Consider the following 24,193-nt stretch of genomic DNA (forward strand, 5'->3'; position numbering starts at 1 on the left):
TGCAGCACAAAAACCAGCTGAGCATTCGAGCAGTTCTGCACCCACTCATCACATCCTACTCTAGGGACAGACTGAAGGAAGGTGGAAGACAACTCAGAAAATAGAATAAGGTTTTTTTTCCCCGGAAAAAAATAAGCAGGTAAAATTATCTTTAGAAGTTCGGTATGACATAACACAGTTAACACTTATTTCCCAGCCAACTATGTTATTTCAGGAGTGGGACGTGCAGATTTTTGGCCAGAGTCCTGACATGAACTTTATCTGTCAACATACCACATTGATAGAAAGTCTAAGTAGATTCCTCTTCCTCCCCCTGAAATCCAAAGTCTTACAGAGACTGTGGGTTTGGCTCATTACCAGTTGTTCTTCCCATCTGTGAGGCTGTCTCATGTTAAATGCTTTGTTATAAAGCAAAACTCCTTCCCTAAGTTTATGTTGTGCTGAGAGATTTTACTAAGAAAACTAGAGGTCAACAGTGAAATATTCTGAGCAGCCAGCCAACAACCACAACATTCATGGCAAGAGAAGGAGCACTGTGAGAGATTAGAGAGCAGCTATCGAGCTGTGCTGTGCCAGGGCATTAAAGCTTTTAGGAAAAAAGTCTTGCAAATCCTATAGCTACCTGCTATAACTGTTCACACAAAGCTCATTTACAAGACTAGATGCTCCCCTCATTTCAGTATCACTAACAACTGCAGCTCAACAAGTCTCTGGGGCAATCCAAGACCTCTCTCTTCAACCAGTTGTGTATGTTTAACAGAAAAACAGAAACTTTAGTGAATACATGTACTTACATGCTGCATCTGATTGACTGAATAAAACAATCACCATTAAGTTCATTAATTCCTCACATGTAAAATTCCAGGGTACAAGAACATCTATTGCTTTATTACTAATACAATAAATTGATGACATTCATTACACCCAACATGGAAAACCTGTCTGTTCCACTCGTCTTTCCAAGGAGGACACCACGCTCATCACTCCTAAACCTGCCTGACAGTGGTTTTAGGCACCACTTTGTTCCATCTTTGCACAGCACAGGGCGATGAAGAAGTATAGAGGAAACCAATATTTGTCACATGACAAACATGACAGCAACTGGATGTTTCAGTGTAATGGAGATTTCTTTCACTTTTTCAAGCCAGTTTCATATATACTTTTAAAAGGAAGAATTGTCGAGACTGTTGAGTCTTGAAAGTGTTCAAATTTTGTAATTGCTTGCATCAAAAATATATAGTACCCCACAAGAGAGAAGTTAACATCACAGAGAAAGTGTAATAATACTGACATCACAGTTGCCATTGGCCTAAAGTGTGCAGCCTGCCTACTCCTAGGATACATTATAATTTCAATACACTAATCAAACCTTTCCAGCTTCAGTAGAAGGTACAACAGTTCTGTATCATGTGCTGGAGCTTTAAATAAAACACTGTCCAAAACCATGATGCATTTTGTATAGAAAAAGAACAAAGTGAAATGCCCTCAATAGAGGGAAACAAAGGCCCACTGCTCCCTAAAACCAAGCATTGATACACCTATAAAGGACACAAAGAGAATCACTTTATGGAAAGAACATTTATTTTTGTTTCAAAACATGTGATCCCTAGAAATACAATAAAATCAACATGTACACAAAACTTTAAAAAAAGCTTTGGTTCAAAGAAATATTTAACATCTAAATCTTCTGAGGTACAAAAGGCACAAGACCAGGCACCAAACATCTCAAATCACCCACAGCGCTGTTCGCACCACTGGTACAGAGAACGTTGGGAGGGTGGAAGGCAGGGGGAACATGAACACAGAAATAACAGCAACCAAAACACATGTGTACGATGCCATTTACTTTCACAGGTGTTACATATTTTGTTGTTCTTTTTGGTAAAGTGCCAGGACTCTTGGAGAAAAAGATGGATCATTTCTTAGAAATGAACTGGAACAACCAACAGTAGAAAAGGAGACAGAGAAGCAAAGGCCTGTAGCAGGTTGGGTTTCAGTCGACCTCTGTTCTCCCACATGGTCTTAAGAATTCATTTCCTCTTTCATGAAACCATTTGTTTGAAACTGTGGAATAGGAATGCAAAATAAATTACCACCATGTAATCACCACAAAGGTATCACCGCAACGCAGATGGTTACTTCAAATAAAATCTCATCCCTCAGCCCGAGGATCCCTGCTCATACTTCTCTGCCCACCCAATGGGAAAGACGCAGGAAAATGCAAAAGGGCTGGGGAAGAAAGGATCTGCCTAATTGCACAGTTCTGGGGCCAACAGTAACAGAGCAGCATGTTCTGCATCTGGCATCATTTACAGATCAGGATGCTCTGACACTCCCAACCTTGGAGGCTGGGGAAGGTGAGTATTTGAATGGATGACAAAATTTGAGAAGCTTTCAACAGTTATCAGAAATTCCCAGTATCCATTCACATTTACCTCACAAGAAGCTCTCCTCCTTTTGCAGTTAAAACCATTCACAGATCTTTGTAGGAACAGACCTGGTTTTAGTCAAGTGATAATTCAAGTCATGCTGATGCTGGCACATTACACAAGCCCAGTGAGATTCTTACATGCTTTGTGTTGTCATTGACACAGAATAAACTCACTAGAAAAGCTACAGATGAACCTTGTAGCTGCTTAATGCTACATGATATTGATGGTGGGAGTTTTCATTATGGCCAAATGACTCAGTAGTTAAAATGGCAACACCCAGGTTATTAAAAGCTATTGTAAGAGTTCAGGATATCAACAGCTTTGCATATACATGAACCTTTCTTCAGGTTTCATTCCTAAAGGAGTATTACTTACCCCATTTACACCCAACTAGTACTGGACAAGCTGCATGCCTCGTTCTGTAATCACCCTCGCCACTTCTGAAGAGATTGTACCAAAACACTGCTGTTCCCTGAAAAGTGAAATCAGACATAGATTAGTCAGAACCTAGTCAATATAACTATTCAGGTTACAGTAACGGGGGGAAAATGCCTATGAATTCAGCTGCAGCCTCTTATCAAGCACTTGAACAAAATTCACCAACAGCATGTACAAAACCCCCACAGTCCTACTGTATTAATTCAGCCACAGAGTAAGGAGGAGTTCTACCTGAACACAAGTTTTGTGTTAATACCCTGATTCCCCAAAAATAAGCCCTAGCATGATTTTTCAGGATTTTTGAGGATGCTCAAAACATAAGCTGCACTCCAAAAATAAGCCCTAGTTACAGTTCATAAAAAAGTCAATTTACACAGAATGTTAGGGATTAGAAGGTACCTCGAAAAATCATCCAGTCCAATCCCCCTGCCAGAGCAGGAACCCCTAGATGAGGTTACACAGGAAGGCGTCCAGGCAGGTTTTGAATGTCTCCAGAGTAGAAGACTTCACAACCCCCCTGGGCAGCCTGGTCCAGTGTCTGTCACCCTCACTGAGAAGTTTCTTCTCAAATTTAAGAGGAACCTCTTGTGTTCCAGTTTGAACCATTACCCTTTGTCCTATCATTGGTTGTCACTGAGAAGAACCTGGCTCCATCCTCCTGACACTCACCCTTTATATATCTGTAAACATTAATAAAGTCACCCCTCAGTCTCCTCCAAGCTAAAGAGCCCCAGCTCCCTCAGCCTTTCCTCATAAGGGAGATGCTCCACTCCATCACCTTCATTGCCCTGCGCTGGACTCTCTCCAGCAGTTCCCAGTCCTTCTGGAACTGAGGGGCCCACAACTGGACACAATATTCCAGGTGTGGTCTCCCCAGGGCAGAGTAGAAGGGCAGGAGAACCTCCCTCGATCTACTGACCACCCCCTTCTAACCCACCCCAGGTACCATTGGCCTTCCTGGCCACAAGGGCCCAGTGCTGGCTCGTGTTCATCCCACTGTTCCCAGGACCCCCAGGTCCCTTTCCCCTACGCTGCTCTCTAATAAGTCATTCCCCAACTTATACTGGAACCTGGGGTTGTTCCTACCCCATTGCAAGACTCTACACTTGCCCTTGTTATACTTCATTAAATGTTTCCCCGCCCAACTCTCCAGCCTGTCCAGGTCTCTGGATGGCAGCACAGCCTCTGGCATGTCAGCCACTCCTCCCAGCTTCGTGTCATCAGCAAACTTGCTGATAGTACACTATTCCCTCGTCCAAATCATTGATGAATATATTGAATAATATAGGCCCCACTAAATAGTGTCCAGGCAGCTATTCATGGAAAAAGTAATAGGTTTTGAAGAAAAAATACAAGACTGTCTTATTTTCAGGGAAATAGGGTAACAGCTCCACACAAAAGCTGTTCACATTACACATAGTAAAACAAAGGACACAGCCCTGCAGTCTGCCAAAATAGCTACAGCTGCATTGATACACAGCAGCCTGTTGATCAAGGTGCCACAACAGCACTTTGTCACATTAGCCAACTTTTACATGGATGCAGGACTGTGCTAAGGAAGAGAGGAGAAATCAAGCAAAACAGACTTTACCTTCTTGGGCCATATTGCTGCCCCAAAATCTGGGAAAACTGTAGCTCCTCCAGCTTCTACATCGCTCATCTGAGAAAACAAAGTCCACACACCTTACAACACTTTTTGCACATGCAGCCCCACATACTGAAGTGCCTCAAGCCTTAACAGGGAGAGATTTCTACTCGCACCTTTACAAGAGGCACTGACGAGGAAAGGACGCACTTCAACTAGCACAAACTGCAAGAGTAACAATTCCTGCTCTTGTGGCTTTAATTTCAGCTGAAGGCTTTTGTTCAGCACTTCATCTAGATTATATATAATCCATTGCACAGACAATTAGCCATAAGAAGTTTTGTACCTGCGGTGTTAATAATCTAGTACTCTATAATAAGGGAGAGGACTTCAGAGTAAGTCAGTTTCAAGAATTTCGTTCCAGTTTATGATTCAATCAGGAAAAAAAAGTGTCTGTTAAACCACATGTTTCCTCATAAATTGAAACCATGTCTTTGGAACTGATTTTCAATTTAGTTTATGCATCTTGGTCAACCACTTCAAAAATCAGACAAACTATTAGAAAACCTCACTTTCTGCACTGTTTCTACACTGCTCACTAGTGATGCTACACCACATCTCAAGCTTTAATGCATACAGCTATGCAACTCTGAAGCAAAGCATGTATCTTTACACTTTGTCCTTCTACACTGAAATGAATTTAACCCTATGGAGTTCATCAGTAATAATGGATTCACTCTAAATTCTAGACTTGATTAAAAACACAGCAAAGTTCCTGGAAACACTCCCATTAAATAAAGTCTTTCCACTGATTTCAGTGAGTTTTTTGATTGGATTCTAATTAAAAGAAACAAATGAGTCAGATCCAGCTCCCACCAAATTTCAACAGCAGAAATATTATTAACACAGTCCCCACATCCCCTCATTCTCTGTTGTAACTTGGATTTCTGTTTAAAGCAGATGTTATTACCACTCTGGTGTCCTCCTGCTTGGTACCTACAATAAAAGGGCATAAGATGCCACAGGTGCACAGGTTTTTGCCCCTTCCAACTAGAAAGCATGTGCATGCAACTTGGCAAGTTAATACCTACAACTCAGCAGCACAACAACTTTTTAGTAAGGGTGTAGGTACATGTATGATATGTTCTACATAGGACATACAAGGGTAAATCACCTTTGACCATGTACACCAGGCAGAGAATAAGGTGCATAGCATTCACCCTAAATCAAGGCTTATCCAAAAGTCTGAGAAGGAACCAAAATATAGGTAATTTCAAATTGAAGCCTCTTCACAGCAGACAGTTTCACAGCTATTCATCTTACTCTGTATCTTGTTTCAGAGATTCTTTCCTCCTCTGTCATACCAAGTTGAAAGTATTTCTGTTTCTGTTTTGAGCTGCATTTCAAACTCAAAATATCAGCTCTGCCATGAATATTTCATCATAGAATTTTAAATTCAAAGTTGCATCTTTTAAATTTGAAGTTGTATCACTGAAAAGTTAGACACAGCAGATTAGGTGATCCTAGTTACTGATATAGGAAGTACAGGTTGACAGATAAAATACTGTCAGAATACTACTGTGAAAACATAAGGCCACTGGTACCAGTGGCAGTTATGTTTATGATTCCAGTGTACATGGTCTCCAGGCTGTAAAATACATGCAACTAAAGAAACTCTTCAATTCTGCATTTGCAACCCAGTTGCACTGAGTTTACTGGCTACATCTCCTCCATTTGTTGAAGCTACAGCTATGCCAGAGTAACTCCAGCTTCGACAAACAGCTAAAATGGAGGTTTACAGACCACAGCATCAAGTGCTGTCAAACAGCGGTGGAAGAACGTGACTGTCACAGTAAATGGCTGATAGTCAAGTTCTCAACCAGCATACCACATGAGGAACACCCCACGCACTTGCCTTTTTGAAACAAGCCGAATTCTCCTCTCCCACCAACAGGGATCCAATGAAGTGGAAGATTTCATAGTAGAGTGGCCAAAAGGAGAAACTGGGCCCTATATTCCAATTTTCTGCTTTGAGGTTAAATACCACCAGAATTCTATCAACTCAAATGGGACAGCACCCGATGCTGCAAGAATAATGAAATCCCTACTTCCAGATGCCGGGGAAACTCTACAAATAACCAATGGCACAAGCTGTAAACAAGATGCTGCTAAAGTTACACTCAATGCAGAAAGGATCATCATACTTACATAGTTTAAAAAAGTGGCCACACGATTTCCAGTCCCTAACCGCTTGAAAGCATCTGGCTCATCTTTCTATAAAATTAAATGAGAATAACTGCAAACTTCAAGCTCACAGACAGCAGACAAAGAGGTACTTACATAGTTAAGAAACGTCGCTAGCCTATTTCCTTCCGATTTGAGTGTGCTGTCAAAGGGTCGCTGTAACAGACAACAACTTTAACCCCAGTTCCAAACAGGCTCACACTAGAGTTACAGCTGTGCAGCTCTGCAGAGAGATCCTTAAGCCTAATTTAAAGAGCTGGACTAGAAAGGGGACAGTTGATACAGGGCAATGCTAAAGCCATTACAGATTGCAGCCAGGGTGCACAAATACATGCACAGAGCACTGAGGTGCTGTAAGTAGCAGCACTGAAGCAATTCTCAGGGCAGAGTAGAATGTTTTCAGGTCCTGTGGCACAGATGTTATCCAAGTGAATAACTGGATAGTCCAGTACAGAAACGTCCTAAGTCAACAGCTGAGGTGAATATGAAAAAAAAAAACCCTCTTTGGTGGGCTTTAGATAACATACCAAATTCTCACAAATGTAGTAGTGACTCAAAGAAATATTGTCACGAGAAAACGCATTTTTTGCCAGCAGGCAAACTTGCAGAATAGCAATAAACTTCTTTCAGGTGGTTGCCTATCTAGGATTAAGGACCACATCAAAAAGATCAAATTGTCTTTACTCTGTAGGAAGTGTTTTGAGTTTGAAGTATGAGATCACACTAGTGCCAGTTTAGAAGCAAAAAGCACATTTAGAATGTCAGTGTGTGTCTCCTTCCTTCAGAAAAAATGCAATTAAAGGTTTATTTACATTGCTAATAGTCAGGAAGTAATTTCAGCCAACAGACATTGAGGTGCACTCTTCTACACAAAAGCAATAATCTTTGACATTTAAAGAAAAGCAGAAATTAGTAAAAAAAAAAAACCCAAAACAAGCAGCAAGGAAAACCACATCCACCATCTCCAAGATGTTATAGTTCAGTTATGGTTCAATCTACTTGAAGCACATTTCAAGAAATAAAGGTCTTTCCTAAAACAGGTTAATTAAAAAAAGACTTCTGCATCTGTATGTGCAAATTCAATCTAAAAGAACCACCACAAAAGCACTGAGATACAGGGGTCTCTCTGCCACCACTGCCGAATCCAGGTCCAGCCATGCTTTTCTGAACTTCACTATCAAAAAATGTTAACTTTTGAGCAAGCAATAAAATCTCAAAATTGTAATGTGCAACTATTAAAGTGTCCCTGTTTGGGAACTGCAAGGCTGATCAGGAGATGGGGAGTATTTCAGCACTGAAGTCTGTGATGCACAGAGAGCCTGGAGGACCAGCCCAAAACTATGGCAAATTCTGCAATTGCGTGAACTGGTGACTGCAGCCAAGGTTACGCTCCAAGTGGAGCTCTGCCCCAGCGGCCTAATCCAGAAGTCAAGTCCACATGGCCAATTTGATGGCTGAGGTCCTTGAGCTTTGAAGAGAATTTAAGAGCATTTGCTCAACTCAGGAAACAAAGCAGTCTTACAGTTAAGAGGAAAAGGCTCCTAACAGGCCAAAGCTAACGAATATGAGATTCCATAGTGTTGAAGTTCAGGATTTTTTTCTTTTTTTTAAACAGTGCTAAATTGGGTGGCTTTAATTCAGCACTCAATTACTGGGTTGCACTCTGGCTGCAGCAATCCCTTCTACCAGCTAAAGCCACTGGGACAGCCTGAATTAATCCAGATTCCATTGAAATGCCACATTTCTACTGGAAACAAAGGCATCAGATTTTATATTTGAAGTTACCAGTCACCATAGCTCTTCATTATGATCAGCATGTTCATCAACTGTTTTAGGGTGACAGTTGCAAATTTCTGTTCCTTTTTTCTCCCCCCTTGCAGCAAACCAGAGACCTCTAGTGCCCATTGCAGATCTGGCACCCACCAGCTGCAAGTTCTGCTCCCTGTAGCACTGCCCTCCCCACTCCACTGAGAAATAATTGAAAGTGGGATCTTACCCTAGAAAAATCGAAGTGCGGCTCATACTGCCCTCCCATTCCATAGTTGGCAACCTGCAGCATGGAAAAGGGAAACAAACATCCATTGAACCACACGTGTTTGCTGCAAAAGGCAGCATTTGCCCTCAGAAATCCAAAATATGCTTTAAGAAGCAGCACTTTGTGGCAAGATTGTTATCCACAGCACACTTGCTTTCTCTTTTAAATTGCCAGAAATGAGGTACATGGATGACAAACAACTTAAGTGCTCTTTCTATTTCACAGTTTAAGGATTTTGCTGATAATTTTTCTCTGTACCAAATGTTTCTCAAAGGCAGCACCCTACTTATAACTACAACAGCCCATTTAACATGCATTAGCAGCAAGTTTTACCACACTCTTGCTCCCTCCTCTGAAGAGGGAGCTGAGCGTGTGTTGTCCTCCGGTATGTGTGTCTCAACTAGGAGACAGATTCTGTGTCACACTTGTATGATCTGTTATGTACATACACCCATCCAGGAACACAGATGGTTTAAAGTAGCTTAAAAGCACCATTTAACTTTACCTGAATATCACATAAGATTTAGTTCTCTGAGGCTGCACTCAACATGCCTCCCAGATCACTGCACAATTACCTGGTTTCTGCAGATAACCAGTAATCAATAGCCCTTCCATCAGGCTCTAAAACAGGAATTCAAGGAGCATAGAGGAAGAGAAGCAGTAAGCAGCCTTAGGTACAGGTATTCTGGCAATGCTGTACCACTTCTACTCCCCTGCCTCTCCCCAGACAGCCAAAGATCAGAATTTGCATGAGAATATAGTAGGGCTATGAAAAAATGTTTGGGTCTTTGAAAGGTTCAACTAGGAAGGAGGTTTAACTTTTGCAGACTTGGAAATAAGTAACAGGCACTTCCCTCAAAACAAACTGGTGAATTACAGACTCCTGCATGAATTTACCTTCTATTTCTTTGATATCTTCACCCTTCTCTGCCTGGCACACAAGGGAAAACATCTACCTGCCAGGTCCTTACAGCTGGCAGCAGCTGGGAACACCCTATACCCTTCAGAAAGACCTTACTTACCTGCTCTGTGTGTGTGGTCAGCAGACAACAGAACCCAAAGAGGGCTGGGTAAGAGCCAGCCTGCATTCACATCTGCATAAGCACCACTCCACCCTGCCCAGCAGCTAATTTTACCAGGATAAGGTCTGATGAGACAAATGTACCAACCTGCAGTAGTTCAGCTGTTTTCACTGTTAACCCTGTGATCTGTTGCATTCGTTGATTCACTTTGGCCACAACAGGATCATCATCTTCCTCCAACCATGAGCTAGGATAAAGGAATGATTGAAACACATTATTTTGGAATACCAACCACAACAACCCATTTCCCAAGGCAGAAGGAGTTTCTGCCCCCAGTCAGATGGCTAAAAAAGCCATTTACCATGCATTTGCTGGGCAAGCTTTTGCTACATGCAAAGCAGGTCAAGTTTCCAGCTGTAGGTAGCAGATGACAGCTTTTAAGCACAAAACCCTTAAAGCTAAGCTCTTCTCTAGGCTTACCTTTTTGATACCCTGTAGCTAGCCACTGTAAGGACACCGGTTTTGGGATCACGTACTGTGGCTCGTGCCAGCTGTGTCAAAAAAATCCCAAGGAGGAAGAATCATCAACTACATGTTAGAAAAAAGCTTTCTCTCATCTTAACCAAAAGCAACACCTGATTTGTCCAATTTCAACATATCCCTGGATATATATATATATCAATATATTGATATATTGAGTTATAGCTCCAACCTAGACTGTGTTCCAATTTCATGCTAGAAGAGTACATGCAGAAACACAAGCGTGATCCATCACCTGCATTTGAACCTGGAAGAAAAGAATTTGACTGACTGCACAATCTATGATACTAAATCCACAAATATTGCTTCCTGACCATGTTTCAAAGGTATTTTTTATACAGCTGGAACCAATATTAGCAAGAGGGAACAACAGAAGTTAACAATATATGAAGCCCAAATTCTTGGCAAAGAGAAAAATCATTGGATATTCTGAATTTTCAGTCTGCTCCTCATGTGGACTGAAAAAACCCAACTTCATTCTTCGATGAAAAACAACAAGTGAAAATGTTTAGAGTGAGCTACAAATTACGGGGCAGGCAGTGGTAGAAAACTCCGGAGGGCAACTCTCACCATTACCATGCTCAGATTTTCCAGCTGGAAGAGGCTTGGAACATCTAATTTGCAGAGACAGTTTGAGATAATATCACTACATTATGAAGGTAACTCTGCAAGAGCACAGACCACCTATGCATTTTAAACAGCAAGTAATGCACCATCACCCTTAGGCCATATCAGCATGTTTGTAAGAAAAACTTGGAACTTGGCAAAACCACTCAGATCGGCTGTGGTGTCAAAGCGACAGACTGCTGCTCGCAACACACAACAGGTCACTTTGGTTTGATACTTGCAGCTGAGAACAAGAACTGGGACACTCCTTTGACTGTAAACTCAGACCACATTTAAATTTAACTCCTGCAAACCACAAACACTTCAAATCATGCCTCCATCCTTCCACTTAATTATAGGTCACAAAAAAGCCTTTTCATTTGCATTTTCTTCAGAGCATGCAGTCATTATTTCCTTCATTTCTCCTCAAGTAACTCTCCAGCCAGCTTTACAATCCAATCCATGTCAGCTGTCTTGTCCCTATACAAGAGTTCTTGGCACAGCTGTTTCTGTAACTGAGTCACTGTTATTTTGTTCCAGATTTCTCCTGCATAAATCATAACAGAAGAGCCAGGCTGACTGTTGTTCTTCTCTTGTACAATTGCACATAGCTTTTAGGATATAATTTAGCTTCCCAAACTTTTCATTCTACTGCTATTTTCAAGTGTGCATATGCTTGCTTGATTTCTGCACCTAGCATTTGATCCAAATAAATCAGAACTAAAATATTCATATTATTGCATATCTCTTCTTTATGAGAACAGAGCACTTCTCTTTCTGATAAGCAGGCTTCTTCACTTGCAACATGGTGGAGAATGCAACCTTATAATATGCATTTTCTGGGCTTTGAAGAATCATCATAACACACTGAATTGGTCAGAAGCTTCATATACTCCTCCTCTCCAAGTCTGCATTTAGTTTAGCATGCATTCTGTTGTCTTTTCTTTACAAAATTCTGTATTGCTGAAATCCTATAGCACTGAGTTCAAAGATCTTCAAGTGTCCCCCTCTGTGCCATATTTTTGCCTGTTCTGATCTTTCACAGCAGACCTGTCCCAGTACTATCCACACCAATAAAGTTCAGAATTTTCCTGACCCTTCCCAGTCAGCTCTGATATTGCCTGAAAAGCTGGAACTGCTTTTTGGAACTGGAGTAAAAGTGTTCACGTTGTGCAAAACAAGCACGAAAACCAACTCGAATACAACTGACTCTCAATCGTGTACAGATGTTGTTTCCCTACAAAACAAAAAATATTGGCAACTGTAATGATGTTAAAGTGCTTGGACCCAAAAGCAGAAATTTCTTGCAAATGCATTTTAGAACAAAGGAAATGCTCATCTTTCTGAGCCCAAAACTAACATACTACTTCAGAGTTCTGTCTGAAAGCTTCCATGACTACTAACTAAAATTTCCTGGCTGAAATTAAGCCACATTTAACATCCATTTCATGACAGGACTTATATTTTCCGTTCTTTCAGTAGTAATGCAGAATTTAAAGCTATTCCTGCAGCTGAGCTACAGATTTAGAAAAAATCAGTTATAAGAAAACAGTTGAGTTTTTTTTTTTAATTTAAAACTTTCATCTGAATCTTAGGACTCTACTATTTGCCTACTCTTAGAGGGACTGTTCCCTACTACATAGATTATACGTAAAATTCCCTTGGCATCAGTAGCATAAGAAAAACTCAAGTGAGCAAGACTTAAGGCTTCTCATAAAACAAAAGGTTGAAAGAACCCTACATTTAACTTTGAGCAAAAAGGGAAAAACAAACAACCTGCCTTATTTAGCCTATGCTTAATTTGATAAAATAGATTAAGTGATACACTCTATTTGAATGTTTCCATTTTATCTGAAGCTCTTGAAGTTTTATAGTATGATGTAATAGGAAAAAGTCTCCATTTATGGAGGTGAGAGTCCTCATTGAGACAGGAGTGTTCTGCCAACACTCTCACCGCTGGCTGGTAGTCACACAAGCCCAGCTTCACAAACACCGCAAATTATTAATGTCCTCAGGAAGCATCAGTTTCTCAGTCTGCTTCTAACTAGATATTTACATTTACATTTAGAAACACATAGAGAAGGGTAATTCTTGACTGGAATTTTAGCACCACATTTCATAGCAGTAACTACAAGAGTGCTACAATGAACCATTCATCTATAAAAATAGAAATGTTTAGTTTTACATGCTTGTCAAGTCTGACAGAAAAATAAGCTGTAGCATCTAGTACTGAAGTCACACTGTCATACTTTTACTGCCAGAAAGGAAGTGGTTAGACATGAAATTCCACCTCCAGAAAAATCAGACAAGATAATTATTAGCTTTGCATTAGGTAGCTGCTTTTTATTGTGTGCAGAGCCACTAGAATTCACACCATGAGTAACAGGTATTGTATCAAACCCAGGGTTCCCTCCCTAGGCTGCTGCCTTTGAGCTGGGTCTACAGCCAGCACACTGACACTGTCACATCTGCTCCTCTGCTGCTCCACAGACAGCCTTCTACCTGGGAAGGTCAGATCTAAAGTGCTCTGGGAGAAAACTGGATTATGCATTTGTCATTGCAAGTACTCTGCTCTTCCCAGCTCCCAGACTGGGAATTATTAAGAGCACAAATTATTTCTGCACTGAGTTACCTATATCTCATTATTCCCAAGGAGCTGTGTGTGGCTTCAGGAGCACACTGCAGTTCTACTCGTGGCATCTGTAAAAATTATCGAAGGTTCAACCCAATTAGCAGAACTTGGCACAGCTTTACATTATTTAGAGCTTTTTAAGGAGGAACCTCTAAATTTGATTTGTGATTCTGAGTACGTAGTCAAGGTCCAACACACGTATCTGATTCTGAACTGTTTGGTTTTGTTGTGTTTTTTTTTAAAACAAAACAAAGAAACAAAAAGGGGGGAAGAAATAGGGAAAACACCACAAAACCAATTGTCAAAAGCACTGTATGTGATGAATCACTTATATCTAAGTGGTACAGCTCAAATTTGCCCTGTGATGAAACACTTCAAAAGTATGACCCAAAAACATGCTAAATCAGAAAGAATCTACATTAGTTATGGTCAAATCACTAGTTAATGGTCAATGGAAAAGGCCACATCAATTGATAACCTGGGGGAGAGGCTATGCTTGTGTCTTTACAGATCAAGGGCTGCAATGGTTGCCAGCATGGAATGTGAAACCTGTGTTATCCTCCTGACAATGACTGCTGCAACTGCTGCGTTTTGGATGCCTGCACAGACAAAGACTAACACGTGGATTACTTCAGCCAACATGACTGGCCAGGACTCCATAGGCCTACCCATGTGAAAGATGGGAGTAAAGGAGTATCCGGAGATGTTAAGGATGTACCCATGAGAGAGAAGGGAGTAAAAGAGTAACATTGATGATAGCAAAAATAGCCAATGAGATGTCACTGCTGTAACTTGTAACCAATAGTGAAGAGACACATGAATTGGTAAAACTGTATAAAAATGCACTTGTGGTAATAAATGGATCCACTACGTTCATCCTGGAAGAACTTGGTCTATGCCGTTTGTCCGTCTCAACCACGACAAGTTTCCTAAAAGGTTTCTAAGCCATTTACTAAGAACTTCACATAATTAAGTGCAACAATGCATAAATACCTTCAGGAGCCTGGGCTTTATGGTCCTACATCACCAGGCAGTATCGAAATCGCTCCCCTTAGGCTCACAGCTGCAGTGTATCATCTGTAGTATGAAACCAGATCTTTCAAATCCTTTGCCTAGTCTTTGCTAATAGAGATTAAACCATGGAATTAGCAGTCATTAGTGAGATGAAAGAAGGGAAACTTACCTTTGGCTTTGCTAGTTGTTTGATTTTTTCAATTTCTTCATCAGACATAACGTCATAGTATCGTACAATATGAGGGCTATCCCATTCATCTTCTTCCTTAAAAGGAGCTATGAGCAGATGAGGGTTTCTGTTTCCATCATGGTACCTACAAAACAGCCTTTTCTGTCTTCGAGGTGTCTAAAACAAAACACGAAACAGTTTGCTCAGTCACTTTCTAGGAACTTCAAACAGGCAAGACATAAAAGAAAATGAGCTTCATTCTACAAATGCTGTAAAAGCCATTGGCTGACTAACAAATTTAAGAGGTAAGCATGTGTGATGTTGCAATTTACTGCAAATAACATATGCCACACAAGATACCACTGAGCAACATCTGAAATACTGCCTTTTAGAAGAATTAAATCATAATAGGTTACAGAGTAAACAAACAACCACACAAACAGCAAGCTGTAAAAAAGTCTGTTTTTTATAATTAAGACTATGCAGATGGAATAAATTGATTCCTTTCCCTGCACTGAGAATTAAAACCATGTTTGTCAAGAAGCACTGGCAACTGGTTGGTCAAAATAGTCACTCCAGAGGGACACATCTTTAACATGCAAAAGGGAAGGAATAACGTGATTCCGTAAGCGTGGCAAAGCATAACCAGCTCTCAGTGGAAAAAGCCTCCTAGTACATCTGTACAGCCAGCATTTGAAATGGCTCAGTAGACACACTGAGGAGAATCAATTTTCAACAACCTTTAAGAGGTACAATTGAGAGCTGTTAACAGCTAAAGATAGAGAGACCAAGACTTAAGGTAAAAATCTCAGCCTCGACAGAACTACATTTAATTTTTTCTTAAAAAAACAAATAAAACAGCTTCACAGAAGGAAAAACTTAGAGTGGTCAGGTGTGATGGGACACTTATGCAAAGGCAGCATACAGGAAATTCTTGCCTTTCTCTTACCATTTTCACCCCTTCACCTCTGCAGAGGGCCTCATAGATATCACGCTCCGGTAAATAGTCAAGAGGCCTCTCATAGGCACCACTTTGCACCACTGGTTCAGTCGTTGTCATGGTCTTGTTTGACTTCTCTTGCTCCTTCTCTCTCTCCTTCTCCAGCAACTTTTCAAAGTACCGCAGATTACTGCCTGCTCTCTCGTGAGTACTGTCTTCATTGGGAGAAAAAAAGAAGCAGTGATTTATGTAATCTCAGAAACTGTTAATACAAACAAGCCTTTGTATTAAGACAGCAATTTTCCCCTTCTTAAAGCATTATCAGGCAACCAAGGCATTGGCTCCAGTCAGCACTGAAAACCAGCACTGGGACATCTGTCCTTGCAGAGGGACGGCAGGCACAGGCTGCAAAAGAATCTTTGCTGGAAGGACTTATCACAAAACTTGTATTCCAAGGAAAAAAAAAAAAAGAAAAAGAGATTTTGGTCTTCACATCTGCCCTTTTCTCTCAACTTTTCTGCCCAGTTCTATCCCAGATAAGCAGATCATAGAGCTCATCAGCAGAGGTCATGCTAATCGAATTAGAATCATAGCATCATTTCAGTTGGAAGAGACCCTCAGAATCATTGAGTCCAACCATAACCTACCCTAACTCTAGCACTAAACCATGTCACTTGCTGCAGCCCTCCTCTCCACACTCTGTCCCACACAAGGATGCTTTAACCACAGGCTGCACTGGAGGCACAGCCACAAACTTCAGTCCCAAACACCTCCTCCAAAGTCAGGAAGCTCAGAGGCATGTGTTATCACTTAACAGCCCACCCACAGCACGGAATCCCAGAATAGTTTGGGTTGGAAGGCACCTTCAAAAGTCATCTAGCCCAACCCCTCTGAAATGAACAGGAACATCTTCAACCAGATCAGGTCATCTTTCTTTAGACATTTGTAACAGGTTTATCTGGAGGTATACTGGATCACTAGCATCACTGGACCTACCATTAGTGATTTATTTATGATGTTGGTATGAATCACTAAACATCAGCAATAGATCTTTACCCAGCTTAACTAAGAAAGAGCAATTGCCTATCTACCAGTGTTTCTGGACACTAGCACCCAGAACAGCTTTTTTTCCTTCTGGCCCTCCCAAGCTAATTGTGTTTATCTTACAGAACTAAACCAGAAGTAACCGCTCATTAGAGCCCAGACTAATTGTGGCCAGGTAAGGAAGTTGAGCCCAGAGCAGAGGAAGCTGCTGCTCCCAGAGGGAACTGCTGAGTCTGTTCCACTGTTCAGTGCTGATAAGGATTTACTTTCTGCTATCAGCACTAAACTCTGCTGCAGAGGGAACTTGATTCAATACCTATTCATATGCTTGCAAATATTAATCTATGAATTCCAATGCCTGCAGAAATTAAACTGATAAATATTTTTCAATACAAAGGCTTCACCCATGCTCAGGATGAAGCTATCATCTAAACTAAGAGCTGCAGCTGACTAAAAAAACCCATATAAATACATAACACAGTGGATGCTAACTAATTGGGGAGGATAAACCTTTCCAATGCAGGAAGCAGGCAAAGCTGGATAGGAAGCAATACTTATTTGCTTACCCAGGAGAAATCTACAAACAGACCAGAGATAAAGGAAGTTTTCATGAATATCTGTTATGGATATTGAGAAATAAACACTTTAAGATCTCAGGCAAAGTATTCTTCTGGCATCAAAGGGTACGTGCACTAAGGAATAAAGAGGAATATGTGAAGTCAGTAGGACTTTACAGAAGACAGAGGACTCTGCCTACGTCCATGGCAGGCTTGATCTCCACTCAAGACAACACAGGCTTTAACCATTACCAAACACATCTTGGTACTCTGAGGCAAAGCACAGAAGTACTGCAGTCAGACACATATTTGGGTTCTTGTGTAAGTAGGCTGTTTGGGTTTTTTTTGTTGTTGGGTGGGGGTTGGTTTGTTTTGTTGTTTTTTTTGGTTTGGGTTGGTTTTGTTTTCCTGTTTCTTAGGGGCTTTTTTTTTTGTTTGTGTTTTGTTTTGTGTTTTTTGTTTGTGGTTGGTTTTGGTTTTTGTTTTTCTGGGACCTACATTTATTATAAGTCATCTGGCAAGATATCCTTCCAGCCAGCTGACCAATATGTATGGGCCATGACTGCTGTTGGCAACAGTCCCCAGCACTAGAATAGCAGATCTTTTGTTCTTACCAAGGGATATCAGACGTCTGGTAAGCTCCATGGCTCTATGTAAATCCCCAAACTGGAAAACCGCATAGCTGAGATAATCTAGGATCTCCACTTTGCTGACTGTCGTATCTTCCCCCTCATCGTGTTGTTTTAAGGCTTGTTCCATCCAGAGCACTGTGTGGTAGTAATCTCCATCATTGTAAGCAGTCTTTCCCATACCAAAGCAATCACCTACTGTCAAAGAGGATCTATACTTTGTTCCTGAAAACAAAAGATAGCTTTAAACAATCTACACAGAAGTATCTTTGCTTTCAAAGACACAGAGCACACTGAGGAATATTTGTAAATACATACTTTTATAATCCAAAAAGGCTTCTAAAAGATAGCGCTTAGACAATATTTTATGTTCTGTACTAAACTGATCCTTCAGAATTAAAAATTAAATTCTATCCTAATTCTGTGGCATTAATTCTTTGGAAACCAAGAGAGTTTAACATAGAAATTAGACTGTAAAGTTATTGTGTTTTTTGTTGTAGACAAAGGCAGAGCAGACTAACAGCTTAACAGATTTTACTGAACCTGCAAACAAACACTGCTAGATGATTAGTGAAGTGTGGCTATATGCGGAGCTGGCTTGTTCGCTGTTTACTGGAGATGTATATTTGTGTGTAAGCAAGCTGATGGTTATTTAGCCAAACCAGGTATCCATTTGACTAACTCTGCACTGTTTTCCAGTTGCTCCAGCTCAGCAGATGAACAGATAACTCTAAGTTCATTGTTAATAACCTACATATAATGACTAAAACTGCTCTGTCAACTCATCTACCCACACTCCAATCAGTTCAGTTTGTAAACGGTGTGTTACCAGCAACTGTAACCTGTTTCAGTAAGTCTGCAGCAGCAACAAACATTAATCAAGACTCAGCTGCCAAAACACTGAAGCATCCCAATATATCTGTGTACTTTCCAAAACATCCCTCTGTGGCAACAACTGTTAATCCTCATTTCATAGATAAAGAACAGAAGCAAAGTTATTCAACCAAAGCCTCACTGGAAGACTGCAGCAAACAAGAACAGAGTCAAGCTTTGCAAGAGCCATCAGAGCAGTGAATTATGAAGCAGCTCCTTCCCCTGGCTCATAAGTTATTTGGGATGGGAAGCACACACAGCATTTGCCTACACAGTAACCAGCACAAGAAAGCATGGCATCCTTTGTTGTCCTGGTATAGTGATTAGAAAAATCAGCTTTTTTTTGTAACACTAATTGAGCTGGTCACTGCAGACCACAGCTCTTCAGCTTGGGTGGGAAGAACCTCAAGGTTGCTCTCAAAGTACCGAAGTAGAGATATCTGCAAGCATCTCAGCTGCTTGGACTCTCAGCATCACTGTCCTTCCTCGCTACTGAAAAAGGAGATTTGGAGAGTTTGAAGATGTCACCATTTCCTTTCTTTTCATGCAGAGGAGACCCTTATGCACTTACCTGGTAAGTTGCCTCGAGAGAGTGTTTCAGGATCCAGTTTGTACGTGTCCTGCAGGCGCATCAGAGCTTTCGCAGCTCCAGTCTCATCTTCTTCAGTTGGAAAAAACTGACGCTGAATTGTAAGATTTGCAATAAAGCCTTTGCAGTAAAAGAGAGAGATGTTATTTCCAGAGTTTGAACAAATATCAGTACCAGATTAACACAGAAAAGGAAACATATGCTTTGTTTTGGGAATTGCGATTCAAATAATCCAGATTTGAAGTCTCTTGTTAGGCTCCCAAGTTACAAAAACATTTTTTTTCTGTGCCCTTTTAAGAACTACAGCTCACAAGTAAAAGATTAAGGATAAATAACCACTAAACCCCTCAGTTTACTTGTACCACACAACTGCTAAAGGACAATGTGAATCTAACAATCCTCATTTTCCTGTAATGTGTTTCTAGCATGAAAACTTAACAGCTTTCATCAGTTCTCTTGCAATACTCACAGACACAACTGCAGATCACAGTACTGAACAACGATTTCAAACTACTCCGACCTGTAAAGCCATAAAAGCTTTTCAAATTTCAGCTCAAGGGACAGAGACCCTGATCCAGGATGCCCTAAGTAAGGGTAACACCTTATGAGCAAGAGTCTTTTAAACCTGACAAATAAACCCAAGTGCCATTTAGAAATAAAATTAAATGCATCACATAAACACAGAGGTTGCACAGCAGGTCAATCAGGCAGAAGTGGGGGCAATCCACTGAAGGAAAACTATTTGGGCATTTCCAGTCATGCAGCAAGCATGAATTAATGACAGAAGCACTCAATAGAACTGAGTATTTTATTTCCATCTAGGATGACTATTCCAAAAGGCAATAAAAATCTTGGCTGGAAAAATCTTCCAAGCACCAAAACTTTAGCATATGCAGAGTAGAAAGGGAAAACATGCAGTGTTCTGCCTCAAAAACACAGCCTCTTCTCCCTTGCTTTCAATAAGTCCAATAAAAATAAACCTGCATTTAAAAAAAAAACGCTTTGGCAGGCAGACACTTTGACAATATGACGCAAAACCGAAGTTTAGTACTGGAAACATCTGATTTAGAAGGACAGGTTTACAGATAGCAGTTGTATATATTAGCCTGTTATTAGACTGACTACGACATCTGCCAGCTCTTAATGCTGGGGCTGATACATATTCCTTCAACAATTCAGTATGGGTCTCATTTTGATTCTTAAATCTTATCTACTGATCAACATGGTCAAAAACCAATGATCACCACAAGAAGCAAGAGACTGGGAGAGCAGATGAGTAAGTTTAAAGGAACATAAACCTCAAGACTAGGAGTAACGCAATAGCTGCCAACACAGCTGACAACTTGAACATGTCCTGTTCTCCCTTTTCCCCAAAGCAAGCAGGTAACAGTTTCTTTGAGTCATGACTGAGCTGTGTTTGTGACAAGTTTCACTCACTGGGTAACGAGTAAACAAGAGACCAGTCACTAGTTTAAGTTTCAACCAAACTTGGCAATAATATTTAAACCACAGCTGAGTTTGCCACTTTCCAGAATACAAAGAGGACAAGGAACCGTGTTGTAAGGCCACCTCTTGGTGACTTCTCCCTTGTAACTCCTTACCATTTGTTGTATCCTGAAGAACCAGGTTTTCCAATTCCAGCCAGTCAGTATTTAAACGCTTCACCAGTTTATACGCATTTACAGGATGTGCCAGATATCCCTCTGGATCAGAGCTTGATTTGCTAGTCAGTAAGTCCATTTTTTCAGCCCAGCTGGAATGAGAAGTGCACACCTCAGACTGAGAATAATTTATGAATGCATGTCTTCCTTCTGAAATCATCCTAATTGCCCAGCTAGAATCAATTTATTGCTGCTTTCACCATCATAATCAGCTTTCAACTTCACAAGGATAAAGTGAAGTATAACTGATTTTTTTTAAGTACAAGTCTTTTATTTTAAAAGGAATTGGTTTCTCTGCTTACTATTTTAAACCTTACTACAACTAGGCACGCATTTCACTCACAATGAGTCTTAATCATCACTTTTCAGCATACTACACTTCGGAAAATATAGCACACAATCACTGTGAGTGTCATTTATCTCTTAGATAAAATACAAGTGTAAATAAAATTCCAAGAGCTTTTTAGCTTTATGGAAACTAAACCATAAGCTTTGATTTTCAGGCTGGAAATGCTCAGATGGTACAGGGCAGTGCTGTCAGTCACCCAGATTACACTGTTGTTGAGCTCTGAAATCACAGCAGGAAACTTCGTATTCTGTCTTACGGTACATTTGAGCTGCCAACTGCTGACGCTATAGTGAGAATTTATTCTCTTGCTCTTCATATTATCCCTTAACACAAACATCTGGCCCAACTGCGTGCTCCTCTCTCCAGTACTCAATAGGAAGAAAACCGCTGAGGTAAACTAATAACTGAACATAAGAGATCCCCTTCCAGCCTGTAATTTCAAACTCAGTAAATAATGAACAAACTACGGTTACAAACAACTTTACATAAGCACAGGTAAACATTGTCAGACTGCCTGGCTTCTCTGTACCACAATGTTGTAACAGAAAACAGAAGATGACTTTTCTGAGATCCTTTGCAGAAATATCAGATTGACAAAACTGAGACCAGCCTCACCTGCACTTCCCTTTTACACTCTCACTACTCCTAATATTTATTTCGCAAATTAGTAAATACAGTCAAGTTCTAGCCTCTTCACTCACATGACAATATGATTTTTGAATCACAAACGTATCTCCGGATACTGAAAAGTGTTACAATATTCAAATTACAAAATTTAACACCTCTTACAAAGCATATTCTAGCAGGATGAAACGGCTTAAATATTGACAGTGATAGAATACTCTTGCTTACAAATACACCAAAATACAAGTCAACTGAAAATTTAACACATTAAAAAAGCACTTGCATGTCTCAGTCAATGAAAAAAAGAGACTTTTTTAAAAAAGACCAGTTTCTACATGGATTGAACTGGCATTTTCTTTAACAACACTTCAAGAGGAGATTGCTTTTCTGCCAAAGGGCAGTTTTTCAAGAAATGAACATTTGTGACAAGGAATTCATATCATTTCACCACACCATAGCCTTGTCCCCACTCTACAGCCCCCAAAAGGGAGATCAAACCACCACATATCACCCGGAATTTAGAAGTTATTTGGAAAGCACAGCTCCATTTACAGGCACTCAGCTCTTCTGAACCTGGACCTCATTTAGACTATTCTAGTGTCACACCCTGTGTGATATTACTTTCAGCTAGGAAAGTATTAACTGTCTTTCTAAAGGACACCAAAAACACTGGCTGTCAGCAAGAGCCTTTCAAGTGGTCTCAGCAATCAGGATAATGTCTGAGATGTGCTGTAGCTGCTGTTTTACAGCATCAGTGCTGCTTACAACAGGTAGCACGGGGCACTGGCACCCAGAGGTGTTTCACTCGCAGCGACAAGGCTCCTCTGACATCTGACATGACCAGTGTCTTCTCCACTAGAGCTCTGTGATGGTACAAGGACAGGGAAGGAAGAGGGAAGCACCCAGTAGACAACAGTTCCCAAACAAGCAGACAAAGCCTGAATGATACACGAAGCAGGGAACCCTCTCTGCAGGTTTGTGGGAATAAATTACAAACAAGTTAATCATTATGGTCTCACTGTGATTATTTACTGTGGAAATGTTAAGATCTAGCAGCAAGAGTGATGACAGAAAGATGTGCTGTAATTTAAAACCAACATTTTGTCACCTGTTTTGTGAACCTGTCCCTTTACCTTTTAATCTGAGAGAGCTTGATCTCTTCTGCTCGAATGTATTCCTTTAAAGACTGTACCAAGTCCTTCTCTGCATAAATCAGGTCTGTCATTTGACCTAAAACCAGAGTATGAGCAAACATTTATCAGACCTAAAAAAGTAACACTTTCCAAGAGCTCAGAAGACAGATATCATACGCTTTAGGGCTATTAAACCACCGCAATAACCAGACAAATTAAGGGCGTGGACCATAAACCACAAAAACTATTACACATACAGGTCTGGCATTCAAACGCTTCAAGGGGCTTCTAAAATTGCAACTTCAATGGCCCACACAGCTTTGCTGTGACCCTTCCACTGCCGCTGCATTACTTTGAGTGTTACAGCTATATGCAAGACAATAAAAAAAGAGGTTTGACATTAATACAGCCATTGAGTCAAAGCAACGAAAGATCCAAATAGTTGCCAAAACATCTGTTCTACATATGGGTACAGATTAGGTCACACCGATGAATTATTAGTCTAACCATTGGCACCACTTACAATTACAGCTTTTGAATATGGGTAACTGTGGAAACACAACCTAACATTAAGTACAGAGAAATTTCAGACTAATGGTTACAGACTGACACACACACTCTCTCCTGATTAGCACTAGTGAAAACGGCCAGCATGTCAATCCTAATTGCCATGACTAACTCTGCTTTTCAAACACCAAACACTGAAAGACCGGATGAGATTTATAAATGCAGCCACAGCTTTAATTTCAGCATTCCAAAGTAATTATTAATGAGGCATGACTAAGCAGATGGAAGTCAGCAGGCTGTGCTATTTTCAGAGTTAGGAAAAGTTCAGAAACAGGTAAGTAAAGAAAAGGTGATCCTTCACAGTAACTTTGTACAAAAAAGCTACTTAGGAAAAAAGAGAACCAAACAACGCACATGTAATTAAACACTGTTTAGCAAACTCCAGGGCACAGGAGCGTGTGCTGAAGGTCAGCAGTGAAGCACCCTCTGCCTGAGCTGTTCCACCAGCCGTGCAAAATAAACCACGGGGAGTTTTGAGTTTTACCATTCAGGAACAGTCCCACTGAGCTC

General features: G+C 40.6%; 1 protein-coding gene across 5 annotated transcripts in view; it reads right to left on the reverse strand.

The window, feature by feature from the left end:
* Positions 1-1,563: 1,563 nt before the first annotated feature.
* P4HA2 (prolyl 4-hydroxylase subunit alpha 2) overlaps positions 1,564-24,193 on the reverse strand; it is a 31,141-nt gene continuing 8,511 nt past the window's right edge. For 3 of the 5 annotated variants that reach the window (XM_082063868.1, XM_082063867.1, XM_082063869.1), the window contains exons 4-16: positions 23,117-23,213; positions 20,951-21,102; positions 19,332-19,469; positions 17,873-18,112; positions 15,667-15,872; positions 14,718-14,894; positions 10,237-10,307; positions 9,904-10,003; positions 8,696-8,749; positions 6,664-6,729; positions 4,462-4,530; positions 2,808-2,904; positions 1,564-2,064 (exon numbers count right to left, since the gene is read on the reverse strand). In XM_082063868.1, coding sequence (XP_081919994.1) covers positions 1,994-2,064; positions 2,808-2,904; positions 4,462-4,530; positions 6,664-6,729; positions 8,696-8,749; positions 9,904-10,003; positions 10,237-10,307; positions 14,718-14,894; positions 15,667-15,872; positions 17,873-18,112; positions 19,332-19,469; positions 20,951-21,102; positions 23,117-23,213 — 1,538 coding nt within the window. In that variant the 3' untranslated portion in view covers positions 1,564-1,993. Of the gene's footprint in view, positions 2,065-2,807; positions 2,905-4,461; positions 4,531-5,425; positions 5,452-6,663; positions 6,730-6,795; positions 6,856-8,695; positions 8,750-9,903; positions 10,004-10,236; positions 10,308-14,717; positions 14,895-15,666; positions 15,873-17,872; positions 18,113-19,331; positions 19,470-20,950; positions 21,103-23,116; positions 23,214-24,193 lie in introns of those variants that run through there. The other 2 variants (XM_082063870.1, XR_014185259.1) reach the window with 2 other exon arrangements.

This window comes from Streptopelia decaocto, assembly GCF_964273445.1.
Source record: "Streptopelia decaocto genome assembly, chromosome: 12".
In the NCBI taxonomy this organism is placed as follows: Eukaryota; Metazoa; Chordata; class Aves; order Columbiformes; family Columbidae; genus Streptopelia; species Streptopelia decaocto.